Below are 19,279 nucleotides of genomic sequence, written 5' to 3'. Positions count from 1 at the left end.
TCTAGGAAGGGCGTCTTCATATCATACCTTGGTATAAAACATGACTGAACCAATACATGGTCGGAGTCATTTTTTAAAATCAAATGTTGCATGATAAGGGCGAGTAAATTATGAACGAGCAAGTAAATTATTAACTTGAAATTTAAAGTTTAATCATCGATCAAAATGGAGGCCCAAAGAGTTGACAGAAGTTTGAAATGTTAGCGGCTGATTCCCGAAACCAAATTCAAATCCGGGACAATACGAGTGGTAAAAACTAAGCGGCACACGCAGGGACGGAAAACTTAAATCCCCACTGCAAGGCTCAATGGTGGACGGAATCAAGGCAGCTTGATTCCGCCCAGCCCAAAATTGTGCATGACTGAAAAAGTGCCATATTGCACAGTCGAAAACGCTGAGTGAGTATTTAAGATTCCTCAGGATGGGAGCTGATGACAGAATATCATTGATCATAATACTAAACAAAATGGGAGCACACTTCCTGTGCCCCGTGTTCTTGGATAAAAATATCCGATGGTATGTTACGGGGCAATTGGCAGGGAAACTTCTGTCTGTCAACAAAATGGAAATAAATCAGGCAAATTACCTAATGAACCATAAGCACAAAGCTTCATTAGTATACCGTGTCGCAACGTCATTTCACAGGCGTATCAAAGAACACCTCTATCATGAATACTTTATTGACAAATGCCTCCAAAATGCAATGCTCCAAATTCATTATATGACCTAGTTTACTTCTGTATTTAAAGTCACACTGATGATCATTTAACAAATTCTTCGACTCGAAAGCAAGAAAAAGCCTATCATTAACCATTCGTTCCATGACCGTACATAGACATGGATTCAACACAATTATACGAAGTGAAATGGGATTCATAAGACAACCAGCCCGTATGGGTGTCGGTATCACGTGCGCAAAATGCCATGAGTCTGGGAACATTCGGGACACGCAAAGCTCATTATTAAATGCCAACAGCTAAATCAGGTTGTCCTGATGAAGATGCTGGATCATAAAGTACATGATAAAATCTGGTTTAGGACTGGTGTCTTTACAGGATTTTAGGGCACGGATAAGTTCATCCACTGTAAAGTTTTGGTTGTAAAGGAAGTCTATGTCTTCTGTGGTAAGGTCTAATACTCATAGCTCAGCCGTGCGTTTACTGTCATCGAAACGCTGGTTGTAATTGGCTGAGCTACATACGTGAGAAAAACTCCTGGTTTGTTATATATGTTGTTGTCCACCTGCAGACTGGTCATGGCGTTATAAGGGCGTTTGTTATATAGTATTTTAATAGTGGACCGGACTTTAGTCACTTGGTTAAATCAATTCACCGTCGACACAAACGAACGCCAGAAATCACATTCAGCTGCTCTAAATACTGTCCTTGCCTCAGTCCTCGCTTGTTTGTATGCAATAAAGTTTTCCTCAGTCGGATTGCGTTTCCTTAATGCTGTTGGCAATCCAGCGTCCAATAATGAGCTCTATGCTTCGCATGAATTGGAGATGTTTTGAGAAAAGCAGTTCCAGCTGCATGTAAAACTGATTTAGTAAAATTTTGGACACATCTACGATCTCCGAAGATATATCTAAATAGGCGATTCTTGAGAAGGATTCCCAATCTGCTTTCTTAAAGCGGAATTTTGGGAGTGGTGGGTCCGAAATATCGTCGTGCTAATAAGCAACACAGATGGGTAAATGGTCACTTCCCAAGGAATCTCCATATGGATTCCACGAGAAATCTTAATGTACACCTTGGGAGGCCAGAGACAAGTCAATGGCCGAAAATTTCCTGTGCTATCATCCACACGAGCCGCTCTACCACCAAACAGACACCAGAGGTTGGACTCCGTATCAACTATTTGTTTTCCACGACTATCAATACTAAAGCTGCCCCATTCATAGTGATGTGCGTTAAAGTTGCCCAGCACTAACTTATTTCCAGGACAGTGGTTAAAAGTGAAATTACAGCATCACTATCAATGAGGCCATGTGGAGGACAGTGGGGAGCAAAAAGGCAGGTATGTGTTATTAATTTACTCGGCACACGACAACTTTTGGAGTTGAATTTAGAGCCACTTCTGTTTGTGGGTGTGATTTGTGTGTGTATATGGCAACCCCGTGACCATCATATCTTCTATACGAGTGGTAGTAATTGAACTGTGGCTGATCAGGGTGATCCTCCAAGCTAATCTCCTATAAACAAATGTCATCTGGCCTGGGTATAGGTAGCAAGATTGCTATATTGTGTAATTTATTCTCAAGAATTCTGCAATTCCCCTGTAGCACTGAATGTGACGGTTTAAGAATTACGAGGCGGATCATAGTGCTTAATCTTTTTATGCTGCCCGTCAACAGGTGGGTGACTACAGGAAGACCTATCCCTCTGCTTGCTGTTGGAAACCTTCATATGATCATCAATAACGAGGTTCCCAGAGTCTCCCGGGGAAGAACTAACCTATTTCCCCCTCGATGGAGCAGGAACAGAAAGTACATGAGGACGTGGCTGCTTCGAAAGGGTAGTCAGATTAATCTCATTAGACTTGTCAGACTTTGGTTTAAACCATACCAACTGAAAAGAAGCAGCAGAGTAATAATGAGAAGTTGGAACATGGATATCAGTAAAAGAGTTGGAACGTACAGGAGGAGCAGACCAAGAGGCAGAACGAGTGACAAGAGCGCTGGGGACAGGGTCAGATTGTGTCTTCACTGTGCACATCATGAGACGGGACACAGTGGCCGATGCATAGGTGACATTTACTGTAAGTTTGGGGGTGGCATGCAGCTCCCTCACATTCTTCCTAGAATCGTAATAGGATATGCCTTCTGCTACCTTCACTGTGCAGACCTCCTCCTCCTTCCCCCAGTTGGGACGGTCCCTCAAGCAAGTGGAGTGAATTCCCTTGCTCATGAAAGCAACATGCAGACTCGGATTTGCAGTGTACAGTATCATGACCCTGAACTGCACACCTACCACACACTGACTGAGAAGTCCGACAATACTTGTTATTATGTCATATAACTGACACCTTGAACAACGAAGAGGGTTACGGATATATTGCCAGATGTGGACAATATCGTAACCGACTTTGACATGCACAGGGAGAAAAACTTTGTCAAAGGTCAATATAATGGTGGCAGTCTGAGCCCCCTAGTCCATCGAAAATCCATTTATAAATCTAGCGTCAATCACATCCTACTGAGCAAGTTCACGTATGATATCGTCCTCTCCCGTAGCCATGAGGTCCCTACAGGTGATAACACCCATGCAGGAATTCATGGAAACCGGGATTCTCGGCTTGACATCATAGCAGTGCAACCTATGCAGCTTCAACAAGTCATTTACTAAAAGGAAGTAACAGCCTTAACCACAATGCCTCCACTAGCAAGTTTTTCACTTGTTGCATCTCACCAGCACATCCGTCAATTACTTTTTTAATAATGAAAGGATTAAGACTAGTAATTGGAGTGGAACGGACAGCATGTAGCAAGACAAAAGATGCATCATTTACAGAAATGTCAAAGGGGGTATGAGTCTAGGGCTGGTCAGTCTAGGGGCAGTCAATCTGTGACACAGTCGTGGGTCCATCAGGACCATCTCAATCCCCTGAAGGTGGGAGATGCAGCATGGGCGTCCACCACAGTAATTACCACCCTTCATGGGAGAAGTGCGAGGAACGAGGAAGGATGAGCAAAGGACAAGAGACCCAGAATAAGACAACAGAGACTGATCAGTGAGGGGGTCACTCCAGAGGTGAGTAAGCAAAGGCGATCTCAGGAAATAGATACAAACACTTATTGTGTTTCTATAGGTGGAAGGGAGGAAAATGAGTACTAGCTAACCTAACTAAACAACACCGTAATGTTGAACAAAAAGTTAATGCTGGTGGGGCAGCCCCTCCAGATACAGGGAAGCAAGACATGCATGTCCGTACCCTTCACAATCATGCATCAAAGCCCCTCTAAACAAGAAGTGATCGAGCAGAGACATTTATCACTCTGGAAATTCACTCCCCATCGTCGTGTCGCAGCCTGACTGGCAGCCTCTAGGAAAATCCCGTCATCCTAACCCGCCTCTGATTGCGGCATTAGTGCTATCCTTTGTGTAAACCTGCCTTGGCTGAAAAATCCCTCCTTATGGTTAGTTATACTTTAAACACACAGTGATCTGCTTCCAAATATTCTCTCATTTGTTTATTCAGATATTTCTTAATGACCGTAGCTTCTTCCCACTTGAGTCAATGATTGTGCTAATCTATGTGCAACACTAGGGAATCAGATACTCTGTGACATCGCACATCTGCCTTGTGTTCTGCTTTCTTTATATCTATTCATCGTCCTGTTTCCCCTATATACGTTTTTGAGCATCCACTAAACGGTATGCTGTATGCTATACTGTTCTAGTGTTTACTTCCTCTTATTTTTGTTTTCACTGTTTCTCATATTTTAAAGCAAGTTGATAGGTTTAAATATTTAGGTACTTATTTAGCCAAGGATGGTTCTTTGAACTTTGAATTCGAGGAAAGGTTAAAGAAGGCTAATCTGGCAATGGGAATGCTTAAAAATATTTGGAATAATAACAATTTCTCTGTGCATACAAAAATCAAACTTTATAAGGTAATGGTTAGGAGTATCTTAATTTATGGACACGAGTCTTGGTACAGCACAGTGACTATGGAAAATAAATTCTTGGTGTTTGAAAATAAAGCACTTAGAAGAATATTAGGAGTTAAGTGGTGGGAAAGGATGCCAAATAGTAGAATTAGAGAAATAACGGGAGTGCAGCCGATCGATGAATATGTTAGATTCTCACGATGGAAGTGGCTAGGACATGTGTATAGGAGACAGGGAATAGTACGAGGTACACCAGGGTGGGTGGCACTTGGTAGGAGAGGTAGAGGAAGGCCAAAAGAGACGTGGGTGAGGACAATGAGACGGGAAGCTGGAGATGAGTGTTGGGGAGATCTTGAGGAGTTAGCACAAGATAGGATGTGGTGGTGTGAGTTCATCGAGGCCCTATGCATCCCCGAGGGTGCCACAGGAAATGATTGATTGATCATATTTTACATCCCAATAGTGGTGCGATCTTAAGGTCTGCTCTCTTTAAGTACTTGTTGATAACCAAAGCCTTGGTTGTGTTGGGGACAGATGCATATCTTGAATGCTTTCGTTTGATTGAACATTGACATTATCTCTTTTCTTCTTGATGATATCATTATCCCTCCTTTATAGTTTTAGCAACATGCCTACCGTATACAATAGCTTTTTAAAGGCTTCTATTTTATATTTATAAGCTATGCTATCCAGTAGGCATGTTTCTGTAACCAAGAAGGAAGTGCAGAGGTAGTACCCTTTTACTTGTATAAAAGATGACTACATGTTTACCACACTTATTTCAAGCAAGGAAGAATATCAGTTGCAGTTCTTGTATAGCGGTATGATTATGAACTAGTATGTGCAAAAATCCAAAAGAGTGAGAGGGTTGAAGCCTGGTGTCCCACAACACAATTATTAATATCTCAGGGCGTTATGGCCGTGTAATAAATTGGTGATACCTGTCAGTGTATCAGTGCTGCTTCTCCATTCTGTCTTAGGGGGATTGTTGTATTTATGGGATAGAAGATACCTAGAAATATTTCATGCGCAGTTCCTACATTTGTGTCATTCCAGATGGTTAGGTTCTACGTTTGTCATTCCAGAATGTTGGGCTATTAATCTTGGTTAAATACTCCATTTTAACTATATAAAGTAGTTACAATAAAGGTGTGTGGAACAACACTTAAAAGATATTTGGGGTGAAATTGTTAAGTGTTACAGCAGAAAAGTGTCATAGCATGATGAAATGAATAACATCACCAAATTATCAATAGCTTAAGTGGAGTCAGAAGTAAAAAAATAAATACCCCAAACTCTGTACATATCTGAATGCAGAAGATTGAGCTAGTGACAGAATAGCTTTATAGTCTACTGCGCAGAAGGCATGATATGAGATACAGAGATCCACTACATCCTCAGGAAGTTACTTACGAACACCTCTTTTCATACTATTAGTCTCTACGTGAAGACGATCTTCCCTTCTGTGTGGTACTGAAACAATATAATGCCCAACACAAAGGGCGAGAAAGAACGGCCAATACACATACAATTGCTAGTGCAGCTGTCGTTCTGGTACTTTTAACAGTGTGATTAAGAACTCAATAATAGTCCTGTGATGCAATAATTGTTTAGCGCGACTTTTTTGCCAGCAAAATGACTCGTGTATTTCACTATGAAAGATCCGAGGAGGGACACGTCTATTTTTTTAATGCAAGAAAGAAGGAACCAAAGGCCAGGGGCCCGCAAACCGTTCCTTCCAAGAAAAAAAAAAAAACAATACAAAAGAGAGCCAAATTCAAGATCCGTTCATTTCGAGATGCCTGGATACACAGCGTTTGAAACACCGGAGATCATAGGAAGTAGGAAATACAGACAGAGGGAGACAGTTCCAGAGTTGACCTGTTCCATAAATGAAGGCCTGAAAATAACGGTTAACTTTAGCATAAGAGAGTTGGACACAAAAGGGATGAGAGTTTGCTGCTAGACTGGTGCTACGCGTCCGTCGTGGAGGTGGAGGGATGCAAGCAGACAGTTCAGAGGAGCAGCGATAGAAAAGAGATCAGGAAGCAACTGTGCAGTAAAAAGGCAGAGGTTGAAGGGAGCCAGTAAGAGAAGGAGAGTTGATGAGACGAAAAGCCTTTGACTCCACCCTGCTGAGAAGAGCTGTATGTGGGGAGCCTCCCCACACATGAGAGTTGTATTCCACACAGGGGTGGATAAAACCTGCATATAAAGTCGACAACTGTGCAGGGGTAAAGAAGGTATGGAGTCGGCTTAGCACACCTAATCTCTGGGAAGCAGATTTTACAAGAGATGCACTATGATCTTTCCAAGATATGTCCTGAGTGAATGAAACCCCAAACATATTCAAGGATGACGCAGGGTTGAGCTGGATATTATTAAATATTAGTGGGTACTCCTGTGGAAGATTATGTCGGGTTGATAGGTGTAAGAACTAAGTTTTTGAACTAAGTCTCAGCCAAGTCAGACATTAGGTTTGCCATAGCCTCACCCCTTGTTTGTTGAAGTAACTGCTGAGATGGACGTTGCGGGAACCATATGGAAAGTTGAAGGGTGGAATCATCAGCATACGAGTGGATAGGGTTAGATGTGCAGCTTAGAAGGTCATTGATGAATAAAAGGAAGAGAGTCGGTGATAGGACAGAACCCTGAGGAACACCACTGTTAATAGATCTAGGAGAAGAACGATGGCCGTCAACAACAGCAGCTATAGAACGACCAGAAAGGAAGCTAGAGATGAAGGCACAGATAGAAGGATACAAACCGTAAGAGGGCAGTTTGGAAATTAAAGATTTGTACCAGACTCAATCGAAAGCCTTTGATATGTCAAGTGTAATGGGAAAGCTTTCGCCAAAGTCCCGAAAGGAGGATGAGCAGGAGTCTGAAAGGTAAGTGAGGAGGTCCCTGCAGGTAAATATGTCTTCACTAAACTACGACAGCCCCACCCACTGCCTAATGTTGGCATTGTCATCATCTTATAAGTGGCTGCTGATCCCTCAGAGTTGCTTCTGACAGCACCTGTGGTTGACTGAACAAAGGCATGGTGTCAACTGCTGCCAAAGAGATTTACAATTATAAAAGTTATGGACAGGGTGACGTGTCGGAAAGAAATATCAGGTTATGAGAAATTATGCTTGGGATCTGTTGTTTTAACATCACAGTATGCAATGGCACCAGAATTCAGATATTGCATTTTGAGCACCGTAAGTACGTGTTTTGTGTATAACGCCCAGGAAACTATTTAACATATTGGGTGGTAACCATACAGTGAAATGGACATGTAGTGGTCTGGTGGGTTAAGTCACTTTAATAGGACGTGGCTCAAAGGATTTCCAACTGCTGGGTGGTTAGAATTCATTGCTGACATGATGGCACTGAGAGAGGAGCGACGCTGGTCACCCATGCCTTACATGTTGGGAGTAAGTACTCCAGCCCCGAACCCCTGTGACCCCTGTGAAGCAGAGAAGGACTGGATGATTAAACATACATTTTATAAGATCATGGCATTAGATATTATTACACTTGCACGGACGATACATCAGTAGATGTAATGCTTTTTGTAGCACATGTGTGCATTTGTGTGTGCAACTGTCTGTGTTTGTCTATGTAAACAAAATAATGTAACTCAGTTTCAATCTGATTTTAAACAACTCTGTGGCAATGTTTAGGATCAGTTAAGCAGTAGACCAGTTCTTTTAGAAATCAATCAGTCAGAGGTCAGGGTCACCTTCCAAGGTTAACCTCAATAGATTTTGTCAGATTTAGAACAAACTTGGTGGAAGGGTTGAGGATAAGGCGAAATTGGAGAGATTAATTTTATTTTACCAATCATAGTCAAAGTCACATAGGATTCTCAAGGTTCTTCCCGTGTGTGTCTGTGTGAGAAGAAAAGAACTATTAAAAATGTCCTCTGATTTGGACCATCTTTGGTGGAACAAGTGGCGATCGGCCAATAGGTTGATTTTTTTTTAATAGTAATAAGATAAAGGTCAAGGTCACAGTATGATCTACCTAAGCAGCTCTTGTCCAGTTTTCACCAATCTTTCTACAAGGGTCCAGGGAAAAGCAAGGATGAAGGAACTGGATGTTGAGAAAATCAGCCAAAGGCAGAAGACACATAGAAAGACCAAAGATCAAAGTCAGATGGAATGATCAGTGCAAACGGTTTTAATCCAATTTAGGGCAAATTTGATGGAAGGCTTGAAGGAAAGAAAAGACGGAATTGTTCGATTCTAAGAACTTCAAGTCAACAGTCAAGGCCAGAAGACAAGGTAAAATGTTCCAACCTATGACTCAGACAGTTTACATTACAGTTTGGACCAAAGTTATTGGAAGAATTGAGGGGTAAACCAAAGATGGAGAGATTTGATTCTGAGAATAATGTAAGAACAATTCAGACAATTGTGATCCAATTTTGACCAAACTTAGTGAAAGGGTAGAGTCAGGCAAGAACGAAGTAATACAGTTTTAAGATCAATCAGTCGAAGTTTCACACCACAGGGCCAAATCAAATATCCCTCCCCTAGACCATTTGTAAGGCGGTGTTGCAGTCTCTGAGTGCTTATTCCCATAACCTCTGTCACTAGGAATATCGAAGGTTATACCATGTGATCTGGTAACCTACCCTCTGGCCACAGTCTTCTCAGTAATTCAGGAGTAAGCCTTACCAGGATACAGACCCTGCTAGTTTACCTGTTACCCCATTTTGCTTACATTATACTAAATCTCAGAACATAATCTTCTGCAGTACAACCTAGCACAGAAGATTTCATACGTTGTTGTTTTTGTTGCTAACCCCAATCTGCCTGGCCATGCAGACCCGTCAACCACAGGTAAGCAACTACCCCATTGGGTTCTTCGCACAGTTTCCCTACCCTGTTGATGCTGTATTTGTGTCTTAGTATGGTATGTGCTGTGCAGAGCTCCATTATGTGTGTTATATCGTATGGGTCCATTGTAAAAGCACGGCATTTGTAGTCTTTAGTTCCACCCGACCTGACTCTACACTGAAGTGGACTGGGTGATGTCCTGATCTAAATCTAGCTTGTTGTACTCGATCAGCTCTACTTAAGAATACCTCTGTTTATGGTGAATTTTGAGAGGAGGCGATTGTAATACAGGGTTCTGGATGAGATGTATTGACCTGCACAGGAAATGAGTATGTTGTGTTTCTTCATTGCTAATGTTGAAATGTTTGGAGATGGGATGTTGTGGAGGAGGGTCTGGTAATGTTTGTGCGTGATTGTTTCACATGCCTAGTTGTGTTGTGTGGCCCTGTTACATAATGACAGGGGAATGTGTGCTGGGATAGGCTGCCACATAGAACTGTATCCCTCTCGTATCAAGATATTCTTTAATAGCAAGGACTTTAGTTTCAAAGAGTAAGTGAGCTGTGGGAGTGGTTTTAGTGTAGCCAGTAATGATGATGTGTGGGACGTTGGTCTGTATGGCCTGCAAGGTGCTGTAGTGGGTGTTGGAATGGGGCCCCATCCCGGGCAGGCACAGGACATCGCTGGTTTAATAAATAGATTGCACAGAAGCGACAGATGAGAGGCCATTCTGATTGTAGTAAATGTAAAAACTTATAGCAAAACATATAAAGTGAAAACTGTCATTCTTAATATTCTCATAATATTAGTTTCTTGTTTACAGGTACTGTGTTTTTGACAGTGTTATCATGCATGGCAGTCAATGCTTTTCTTACTATAAAATGCACAAAGTTTGCGAAGGATATACTAGTCACATACAGGAAACAATTACTGTACTGGTTTCCTCACACTTAACTTGATGTAATCAGGCTCTTTCGTCCTGGCAGAAGAAAACACAAGTACCATATTGTTTATATTTTACCTAAAAACTAACGAAACTGTTGCACTCACGTGATTTCTTTACATGAGGTTCCTGCCTTTCTTAATCTGATTCAGTATTCGTATAAGAGTAAAAGAACAAAAATGTGCACACGAATTAGTTTTATATCATATAGTTTTGGTTAGAACGAATATCTGAAAATGCACTTCTGTTCTTCAACCATTTTTGTGTCCATTTATGTAATGTGATTGTATTTAGTCTGTGTAACAGCAGAGCTATGGATGACAGAATCTGAACATATAACCTGGTGAAGCCTGGGGCAAAAATGACACCTCACCCTCCCAGCCACTCTTCTTCTTGGTGTCGGACGTCTACACCCGGCATATTAAATATTATCACCTCACAAATCCAGCCACCAGTCACCTCACAACATCGACCTACTCATTGCCTCCACTAACCTTCAGGGCGGCCTGTTCTACCCAATGGTATGAGCCGCATGAGGTTCTCACGTAATTCCCTCATTCGACTTGCAGTCATTGGTGTGTCAATCAGTCCAGGCAGCACGCAGTTTACACGTATGGCTTTGCTGAAATGTTATGGAGATCCAGTAACTTACAGTTCAGTATGGATATATTACATAAAAAATCGTTCTTTATATACAATGTCAGGAAAATGATTACCAGCATTAAACCAAATACTATACATGGAAGCCATGATCAGTCCATTGTCTAAATGCCTATATGGTTTAGCTACCTCGCCAATTCCGCAGCACACGTCTTGGTGAGTGAAATAACTCCCCCTTTACTGGCAGTATAGCCACTCAAATTGGTAGAGCCTGTTTTCCCATCAATACTTGCAATATTCACTACTGCACCCTTGGAATCCTTTCCATTTTCCAGCAGTGATGTTGCGAAAGTCTGTGTTACCAAGAAAGTTCCCTGTGGAGTAGAAGATGATAATTTTAGAGTCATTGTTGCCTAAGTATATGTATTAATGTCATTATAGTTTGAGCATTTTCTGTTACTTTTTATGGCATGTACTATTCAACACTAAAATGATCGTCGCAAGTTAGGAACTGACCGTCAGGTTGACGTCAATATTTTTATGCCAGGAGTCACTATCAGTCTCTAAGATGGGAGCTATGGTGACCACGCCAGCACAGTTGACTAATAGCGAGGGCGGGGCACCACACTGGTCTTGGGCTGACTTCATGGCGTCCTCCACACTCTTCCTCTCTCTCACGTCCATGGCCACAGCCACGTGCTGTTGCCCATCTGCCAGAGACAAAAATAATGCATATGTTCTTTACTAGGATATATTACAAGAAGTTCTCTAAATAAAGACACCAAAGTCCTGCATACCAGAAAATTCTCATGTGCAAATACCAGTTACAGGAAATGTTTTGTGCTTCGTCAAGAAAAAAAAAAAGTTTGTGCTGTGAGGAACTTAATAATGACCTTTGATTCCAGTTAACAAGTTAAATGGATATCACATGAACGGACCTCAATGCAAAATTATAAGGTTTTACCTCAGGACTGCAAACGTGTCAGAAAAAGTTTCATTAGATAATTTTGTTTTTAACGTAAGAAAGAAGGAACCAAAGGCCAGAAGCCTCCAAACCGTTCCTTCCAAGAAAAAAACAAAAACAACACAAAAGAGAGCCAAATTCAAGATCCGTTCATTTAGAGATGCCTGGACACACTGCATTTGAAACACTGGAGATCATAGGAAGTAGGAAATACAGACAGACGGAAACAGTTCCAGAGTTGACCTGTTGCATAAATGAAGGACTGGGAGTAACGCTTAACTCTTGCATTAGAGAGTTGGACACAAAAGGGATGACAATTTGTTGCTAGACGGGTACACGCACCCGTCGTAGAGGTGGAGGGATGCAAGCAGACAGTACAGAAGAGCAGTGACCATTGAAGTAGTGATATAAAAGAGGTAAAGATGCAACAGTGTGGCGAAGAGACAGAGGTTGAAGGGAGCCAGTAAGAGGAGGAGAGTTGATGAGACAAAAAGCCTTTGACTCCACCCTATTGAGAAGAGCTGTATGTGGGGAGCCTTCCCACACATGAGAGTTGTATTCTACACAGGGGCGAATAAAATTTGTCTATAAAGTCAACAAGTGTGCAGGGGTAAAGAAGGTACGGAATCAGCTTAGCACACCTAATCTCTTGGACACAGATTTTACAAGAGATGCAATATGTTCATTCTAAGATAAGTCCCGAGTGAATGAAACCCCAAGCATGTTCATGGATGATGCAGGATTGACCTGGATATTATTAAAGATTAGTGGGTACTCCTGTGGAGGAGTGTGTCGGGTTGATACTTGTAAAAACTGAGTTTTTGACATATTAAAAACGACAAGATTATTTTTACCCCAGTCAGAGATACGAGCCAAGTCAGACATTAGGTGTGCCATAGCCTCATCCCTGCCTGTTGAAGTAACTGCTGAGATGGACGTTGTGGGAACCGAATGGAAAGGTGAAGGTGGAATCATCAGCGTACGAATGGATAGGGTTAGATGAACAGCTTAAAAGGTCACTGATAATTAAAAGGAAGAATGTTGGTCATAGGACAGAGCCCTGAGGAACACCACTGTTGATAGATCTAGGAGAAGAACAATGGCTGTCTACAACAGCGGGTATAGAACGACCAGAAAGGAAGCTAGAGATGAAGGCATAGATTGAAGGATAGAAACATAATAGGGCAGTTTGGAAATTAAAGATTTATCTCAAATTCGACGGAAAGCCTTTGAGGTGTCAAGTGTAAAGGCAAAGCTTTCGACAAAGTCCCGAAAGGAGGATAACCAGGGGTCTGAACTGTAGGTGAGAAGATCGCTAGCGAAGCGTCCCTGACGGTAACCATATTGACGATCAGAAAAGGGATTTAATCTCCGAGCTAGGCAACTATGGCAATATAGCCCCGCTAGGTTACAGGAGAGCGCTACAGCTCCCGGAACGGCAGCCCCGGGCGAGGCTCGAATTCATGATCCCCCGATCACGAGTTCGATCCTCTGCCTCTGAGCCACCATACCCCCTGACGATCAGAAAGAAGGTTGTGATAGGAAAGATTCTTCAAAATTTTTGTTAAGAACTGACTCAAAAACTTCTGAGACACAGGATGTTAAAGCAATTGGACGATACTTAGAGGGTTGGGAATGGTCACCCATCTTTAGGACTGGCAGAATGACAGCAAACTTCCAGCAAGAAGGAAAGGTACAAGTTAACAGACAAAGGCGAAAGAATTTACCTAGGCAGGGTTAGGCAGGGTGTATGCACAGAAGCACAGTTCTTGAGGACTACAGAAGTGACTCCATCAGGCCCATATGCCTTGTTAGTATTAAGGCCAATGATTGCAGAAAATACATCAGCTGAAGAAACTTTGATGTCAGGCATGAGGAAGTCAGAGGGGGGAAGTGATGGAGGAACAGCACTGGAACCGTCTAAGGTGGAATTGGAGGAGAAAGTCTGTGTGAAGAGATCTGCTTTATCAGTAGATCTGCTTTATCAGAGAAAAGATTAACAGTGTATGCAGAAAGATTAGTTGAAAAGAAGAGGTCAGGTATGTTGGGGCTCTCTCCAAGGTGGTCAGGGATACGGGTAGGGTCCTGTAGAAGCTTCTCTAGGTCATTAAGGGCAAAAGAGATGTAGGCTCGTTCACCAGGTGGACCAGTGAAAGGAGAGGAGAGCCAAAGGTGGTGATGAACATTGAAATCTCCTAGAATGGAGATTTCAGAGAAAGGAGAAATGGACAGAATGTGTCCCATCGTCGAAGTAAGATACTTGAAGAAATTCTCATAGTCAGTAGAATTAGGAGATAAGTAAACAACACAGATATATTTAGTTAGAGAATGACAAGAAAGCCGAAGCCAGAGAGTAGAGAATTCAGAAGGATCAAGTTCAGGACCAAGAGAGCAAGATAAATTGTTGATTACATATACACAACAGCCACCTTTGGGTTTGAAATGAGTATAGAGAAAGTAGGAGGAAACAGAAAAGTGTTTGCTGCCAGTTGCCTTAGACAGCTGAGTCTCTGTCAGGAAGAGGTGAGGTTTAGAGAAAGAGAAGTGGTGTTCAACAGAGAGAAAGTTAGAGGAAAGGCCGCGAATGTTGCAGAAATGAAGAAGTGAGTCAGACAGTGGTTCCAGGCATGTCTCTGAGTCGTCACCGGGAGAGGAGCAGATGGTGGGGGAATTTATGATCCCACCCCCTGGGGATTCCGAGGCCTGGTTTAAAAACGTCATTTTTTTTTTTTAATTTTGAAAAGGAAGTGTATTGTGTACTGTGCAAGTAGTCTGGTGTTGACAGTTAGAGAAACTTGTATTGGAGAGCCTGCTGGCCTACTCTCTGTGTTACTGAAACACTGAAAAGGTTCAGCAAAAGGGGATGGTCAGGAACTAGTCCCAAGGGCTGATGAAACGGGAGCTCCAGCTCTCCCTGTCATCAGCTTTCCATCCACCTTGGGAGTATTTCCCTGCTTGGCATCAAATACATCAGGAAAAATGCCAACCTTCTCCCCAGGCAAAAAAATAACTGTACCATCCTGTCCTACAAGTGGAGGTGTGGACAAGCCGACACCAAAGAAAGCAGAAATGAGCGAGCTGCACCACTTGTGAGACTGGCTGGCCTACCTGAGATGCTAGTGTTATATTCTGATTCAGCTACTGAGTAAGCAGCCTGAGCCACAACCCTGGGGGGATTATGAGAGAGAGAGAGAGAGAGAGAGAGAGATTATTCACTTAATCTGAGCACTCCTGAGGGCATATAGAAACAGTGTTCCAGGGTTTTAAACACTCACAAATAATATTGTCGAGTCAGCATGATCAATACTGTCAGCCAGTTCACTGCACCAAACATGCAATGTATAATTTATAGGAGGAGAATGAAAGAAAAGCATTTCAGTTTAACTCACATTTCTTCATCAATACTTGGTCTTGCCATCCATACCCTTCAGTACAACACTGAATATATATATATATATATATATATATATATATATATATATATATATATATATATATATATATATACAGAGAGAGAGAGAGAGAGAGAGAGAGACAGAGAGACAGAGAGACAGACAGACAGACGGACAGAGAGATATTAGGGTGTTCAGAAAAATCAATATATATATATATATATATATATATATATATATATATATATATATATATATATATATATATATATATATATATATATATATATTAAGGGGAAAGTGCTTATTCAGTTCCACAACTGGTGGGAACTACACCATACCTTGCAATTTTTCTTTGGACTTCTCAAACCCATGCCTCATTTCAACGCGAGTTGCAATGCAAGTGGTAACTTCCGCCTTGATCACAGCAGGGCTTGACGTGGGGGAACTCATGTTGTCTGTTGGATCTCTCCACTCTGTTCGGAAGGAACGAGGGACTGAGATCGCTAAAAAGACCAAAAAAGAATTCCAGTCACAAACACCCTTGATTTTCTATTTTGATGGAAAGCTCTGGCCCAACATCGATGGTAGCGGCCGCAGTGATCGCCTGGCGATTGTTGTTACAGGGACTGGTACGGAGAAGATCCTGGCGATCCCTGAGATCCCTGCTGGAACGGGCGAAGCAATGGGAGCGGCAGTGCTATGGACTCTAAATGAATGGCCGGAAGTGAAGCCCCAGATTGCAGGGCTCTGTATTAATAATACAGCGTCTAACATGGGTTCACAGCAGAGCTTGCTTTGTCATTGAAAGAGGTCTCCAAGTCCCACTGTCGTTCTTGGCATGCAGGCACCACATGTGAGAACTCATTGTGGCAAGGATCTTTGACCTCTTTTTCTCTTCTGGTCCTGAAATTCCTCTCTTCTGTCGATTAAAAGATTTCTGGAACAAAATTGACAGATTCCTTCGATCCCTACCATGATGACCTAGATGAAAAATCTCAGTTGTAGATTGCCAACAGAGCCAAGGACATTGAACACTTCATACTCAGCCACATGGATCGTGTGCAACCCTGTAACGACTACCATGAGCTCCTCCAGCTGTCTTTGGCTTATCTCGGCAAGAAGCCAGCACGGATGACCTTTCACTGTCCAGGCGCCTATCACAGAGCACGTTGGATGCCCAAAGGCCTTTAGTGCCTCAAGATCTTCCTTTTCAGAAATCAACTGAAGGATGCAGCATCCTTCCCCTTCACATGGTATCAAAAGGAGGCCATCAAACGTATCTGTGTCTTCCTTGTCACCATCAATGTGATGCAATGGTCTGAAGCCCCAAATGCAGTTGATGCTCCAACCAATGACCTCAATCGCCTGAAGAAGATTAAAGACTTCAAAGAGGTGGATCCCGTTGTAGCAAAGAAGGCACTGGACAGAGTCAAAAGCCACCTCTGATACCTCAGTGAGAACCTGGCTCCACTAGCCATGTATTCTGACAAAGTCTCTGCTCAGGGAGAACAGGAAATGTTGAAAAATATGACCATAGCACTGCCGAGGAAGAAAGGTCTGCACCGTTTTAACATGAAGGCAATTGATAATGCATCAGATCTGAGAATCTCTAAGTTTCTCACCCAGAAATCGAAAAACCTCTTCCAGTGTTTGAAGCTGGATACTCTGAAAAGCATCAATGACCTCTGCCCCATTCCTGATGTCATGGCCCATCTCAGAGTGGTCAGTGATGCTGTTGAGCAGGCAGTCAAACTGGCAATGTCCTACAACAATGGTCTGACAAAGAAGGAAGACCAACAAAAGCTGGTCTTCCATGTTGTGCAGCACCACAGAGCCCTCTATGACTCGACCAAAAAATCCCACATGTAGTAAATTGATTATGCTTGTTGTATAGCTCAGTAATGTTTCTCTTTCTACAACACTGTTTATTTTTACCTTTCTTCACCATACCCGTCACGAACTTAGATCAGGTAGATTTACATATATATATATATATATATATATATATATATATATGGCTGTTGCGTATAAATATTCAACGACTTATCTTGCTCTCGTGTTGCTGAACTCAATTCTTCTGAATTCTCTACACTCTGGCTTTGGCTTTTATGTCATTCTCTGACTAAATATATCTGTGCTGTTTACTTATCCCCTAATTCTACTGGCTATCAAAAATTCTTCGACTATCTTACTTCTACGATGGAACACATTCTGTCCATTTCTCCTTTCTCTGAAATCTCCATCCTAGGAGATTTCAATGTTCACCACCACCTTTGGCTCTCCTCTCCTTTCACTGATCCACCTGGTGAACAAGTCTACATCTTTTATATCCTTAATGACCTAGAGCAGCTTGTACAGCACCCTACCCGTATCCCAGACCGCCTTAGAGAGAGCTCCAACATACTTGACCTCTTCCTTACAACTAATCCTTCTGCTTTCACTGTTAATCATTTCTCTCCGTTGGGTTCCTCCGATCACAACCTTATCACCATAACCTGTCCTATCACTAAGGTATGGCCTGTGGACCCTCCAAAGAAGCGTCGTCTGTGGCATTTTGGAGCCGCGGATTGGGAGGCCCTCAGGCAGTACTTCTTTGATTTTCCCGGGAATGATTATTGCTTCCATGGTCGGGAGCCATCTGAATGTGCCTTGCGCATTACGGAGGTTATTCTCTCGGGCACGGAAGCATACATTCCTTTCCCGTATCCTTTTTCTAACGCAAGAAAGCCTTTTTTTAATTACGCTTGTTCTAATGCTGTCCGCAACAAGGAGAGGGCCTACAAAAGGAACTGGAGCCGACCCACCCCTGAATCACATCATCTTTACGATTCTGCCCGGAATCGTGCTAAGTCTGTTCTTCGCTCTGCTAAAAATAATTTCATCCGTACTAAATGCTCTGAATTCTCTGACTCGAATTCTTCCCACTCCTTCTGGCACCTTGCCAAAAACCTTTCTAACAACTTTACCTCATCATCCTTCCATCCTCTTTTCTACTCTGATGGTTCTGTACCTATTTCTTCTACCGATAAAGCAGATCTCTTCACACAGACTTTCTCCTCCAATTCCACCTTAGTCAATTCCGGTGCTGTTCCTCCATCACTTCCTCCCCTCTGACTTCCTCATGGCTGACATTAAAATTTCTTCAGCTGATGTACTGTATTTTCTGCCATCATTGGCCTCAATACTAACAAGGCATATGGGCCTGATGGAGTCCTTCCTGTTCTTCTCATGAACTGAGCTTTTGTGCTTACACCCTACATAGGCAAACTCTTTTGCCTTTGTCTGTCAACTTGTACCTTTCCATCTTGCTGGAAGTTTGCTCTCATTCAGCCAGTCCCAAAGAAGGGTGACCATTCCTAACCCTCTAACTATCGTCCAATTGCTTTAACGTCCTGTATTTAAAAAGTTTTTGAGTCAATTCCCAATAGAAAAATTTTAAGGCATCTTTCCTATCACAACCTTCTTTCTGATCATCAGTACGGGTTCCGTCAGGAACGCTCCACTGGCGATCTTCTCACTTGCCTTTCAAACTCCTGGTCATCCTCCTTTCGGGACTTTGGCGAAAGCTTTCCCATTGCACTTGACCTCTCAAAGGCTTTCGATTGAGTCTGGCATAAATCTTTAATTTCCAAAGTGCCCTCTTACGGTTCCTATCCTTCTATGTGTGCTTTCATCGCTAGCTTCCTTTCTGGTCGTTCTATAGCCACTGTTGTAGACGACCATCGTTCTTCTCTTAAATCTATCAACAGTGGTGTTCCTCAAGGCTCTGTCCTATCACCAACTCTCTTCCTTTTATTCATCAACGACCTTCTAAGCTGTATATCTAACCCTATCCACTCATACACTGATGACTCCACCCTTCACCTTTCCATTCGGTTCACGCAAAGCCCATCTCAGCATTTACTTCAATAAACAAGGGATGAGGCTATGGCA

The 19,279-nt window shown here is 42.4% G+C and overlaps 1 protein-coding gene across 1 annotated transcript in view; it reads right to left on the bottom strand.

Moving 5' to 3' along the window:
* Positions 1-19,279, bottom strand: part of LOC145394423 ((3R)-3-hydroxyacyl-CoA dehydrogenase-like) — an 88,257-nt gene that overhangs the window by 7,841 nt on the left and 61,137 nt on the right. The window contains exons 4-6 of the mRNA XM_080268290.1: positions 11,504-11,686; positions 11,177-11,361; positions 10,882-11,009 (exon numbers count right to left, since the gene is read on the bottom strand). Coding sequence (XP_080124416.1) covers positions 10,882-11,009; positions 11,177-11,361; positions 11,504-11,686 — 496 coding nt within the window. The remainder of the gene's footprint in view (positions 1-10,881; positions 11,010-11,176; positions 11,362-11,503; positions 11,687-19,279) is intronic.

This window comes from Coenobita brevimanus, chromosome 27, assembly GCF_032717465.1.
Source record: "Coenobita brevimanus isolate Jiangsu-jjx chromosome 27, ASM3271746v2, whole genome shotgun sequence".
Classification (NCBI taxonomy): Eukaryota; Metazoa; Arthropoda; class Malacostraca; order Decapoda; family Coenobitidae; genus Coenobita; species Coenobita brevimanus.
This window is presented reverse-complemented; position numbering and strand designations above follow the sequence as displayed.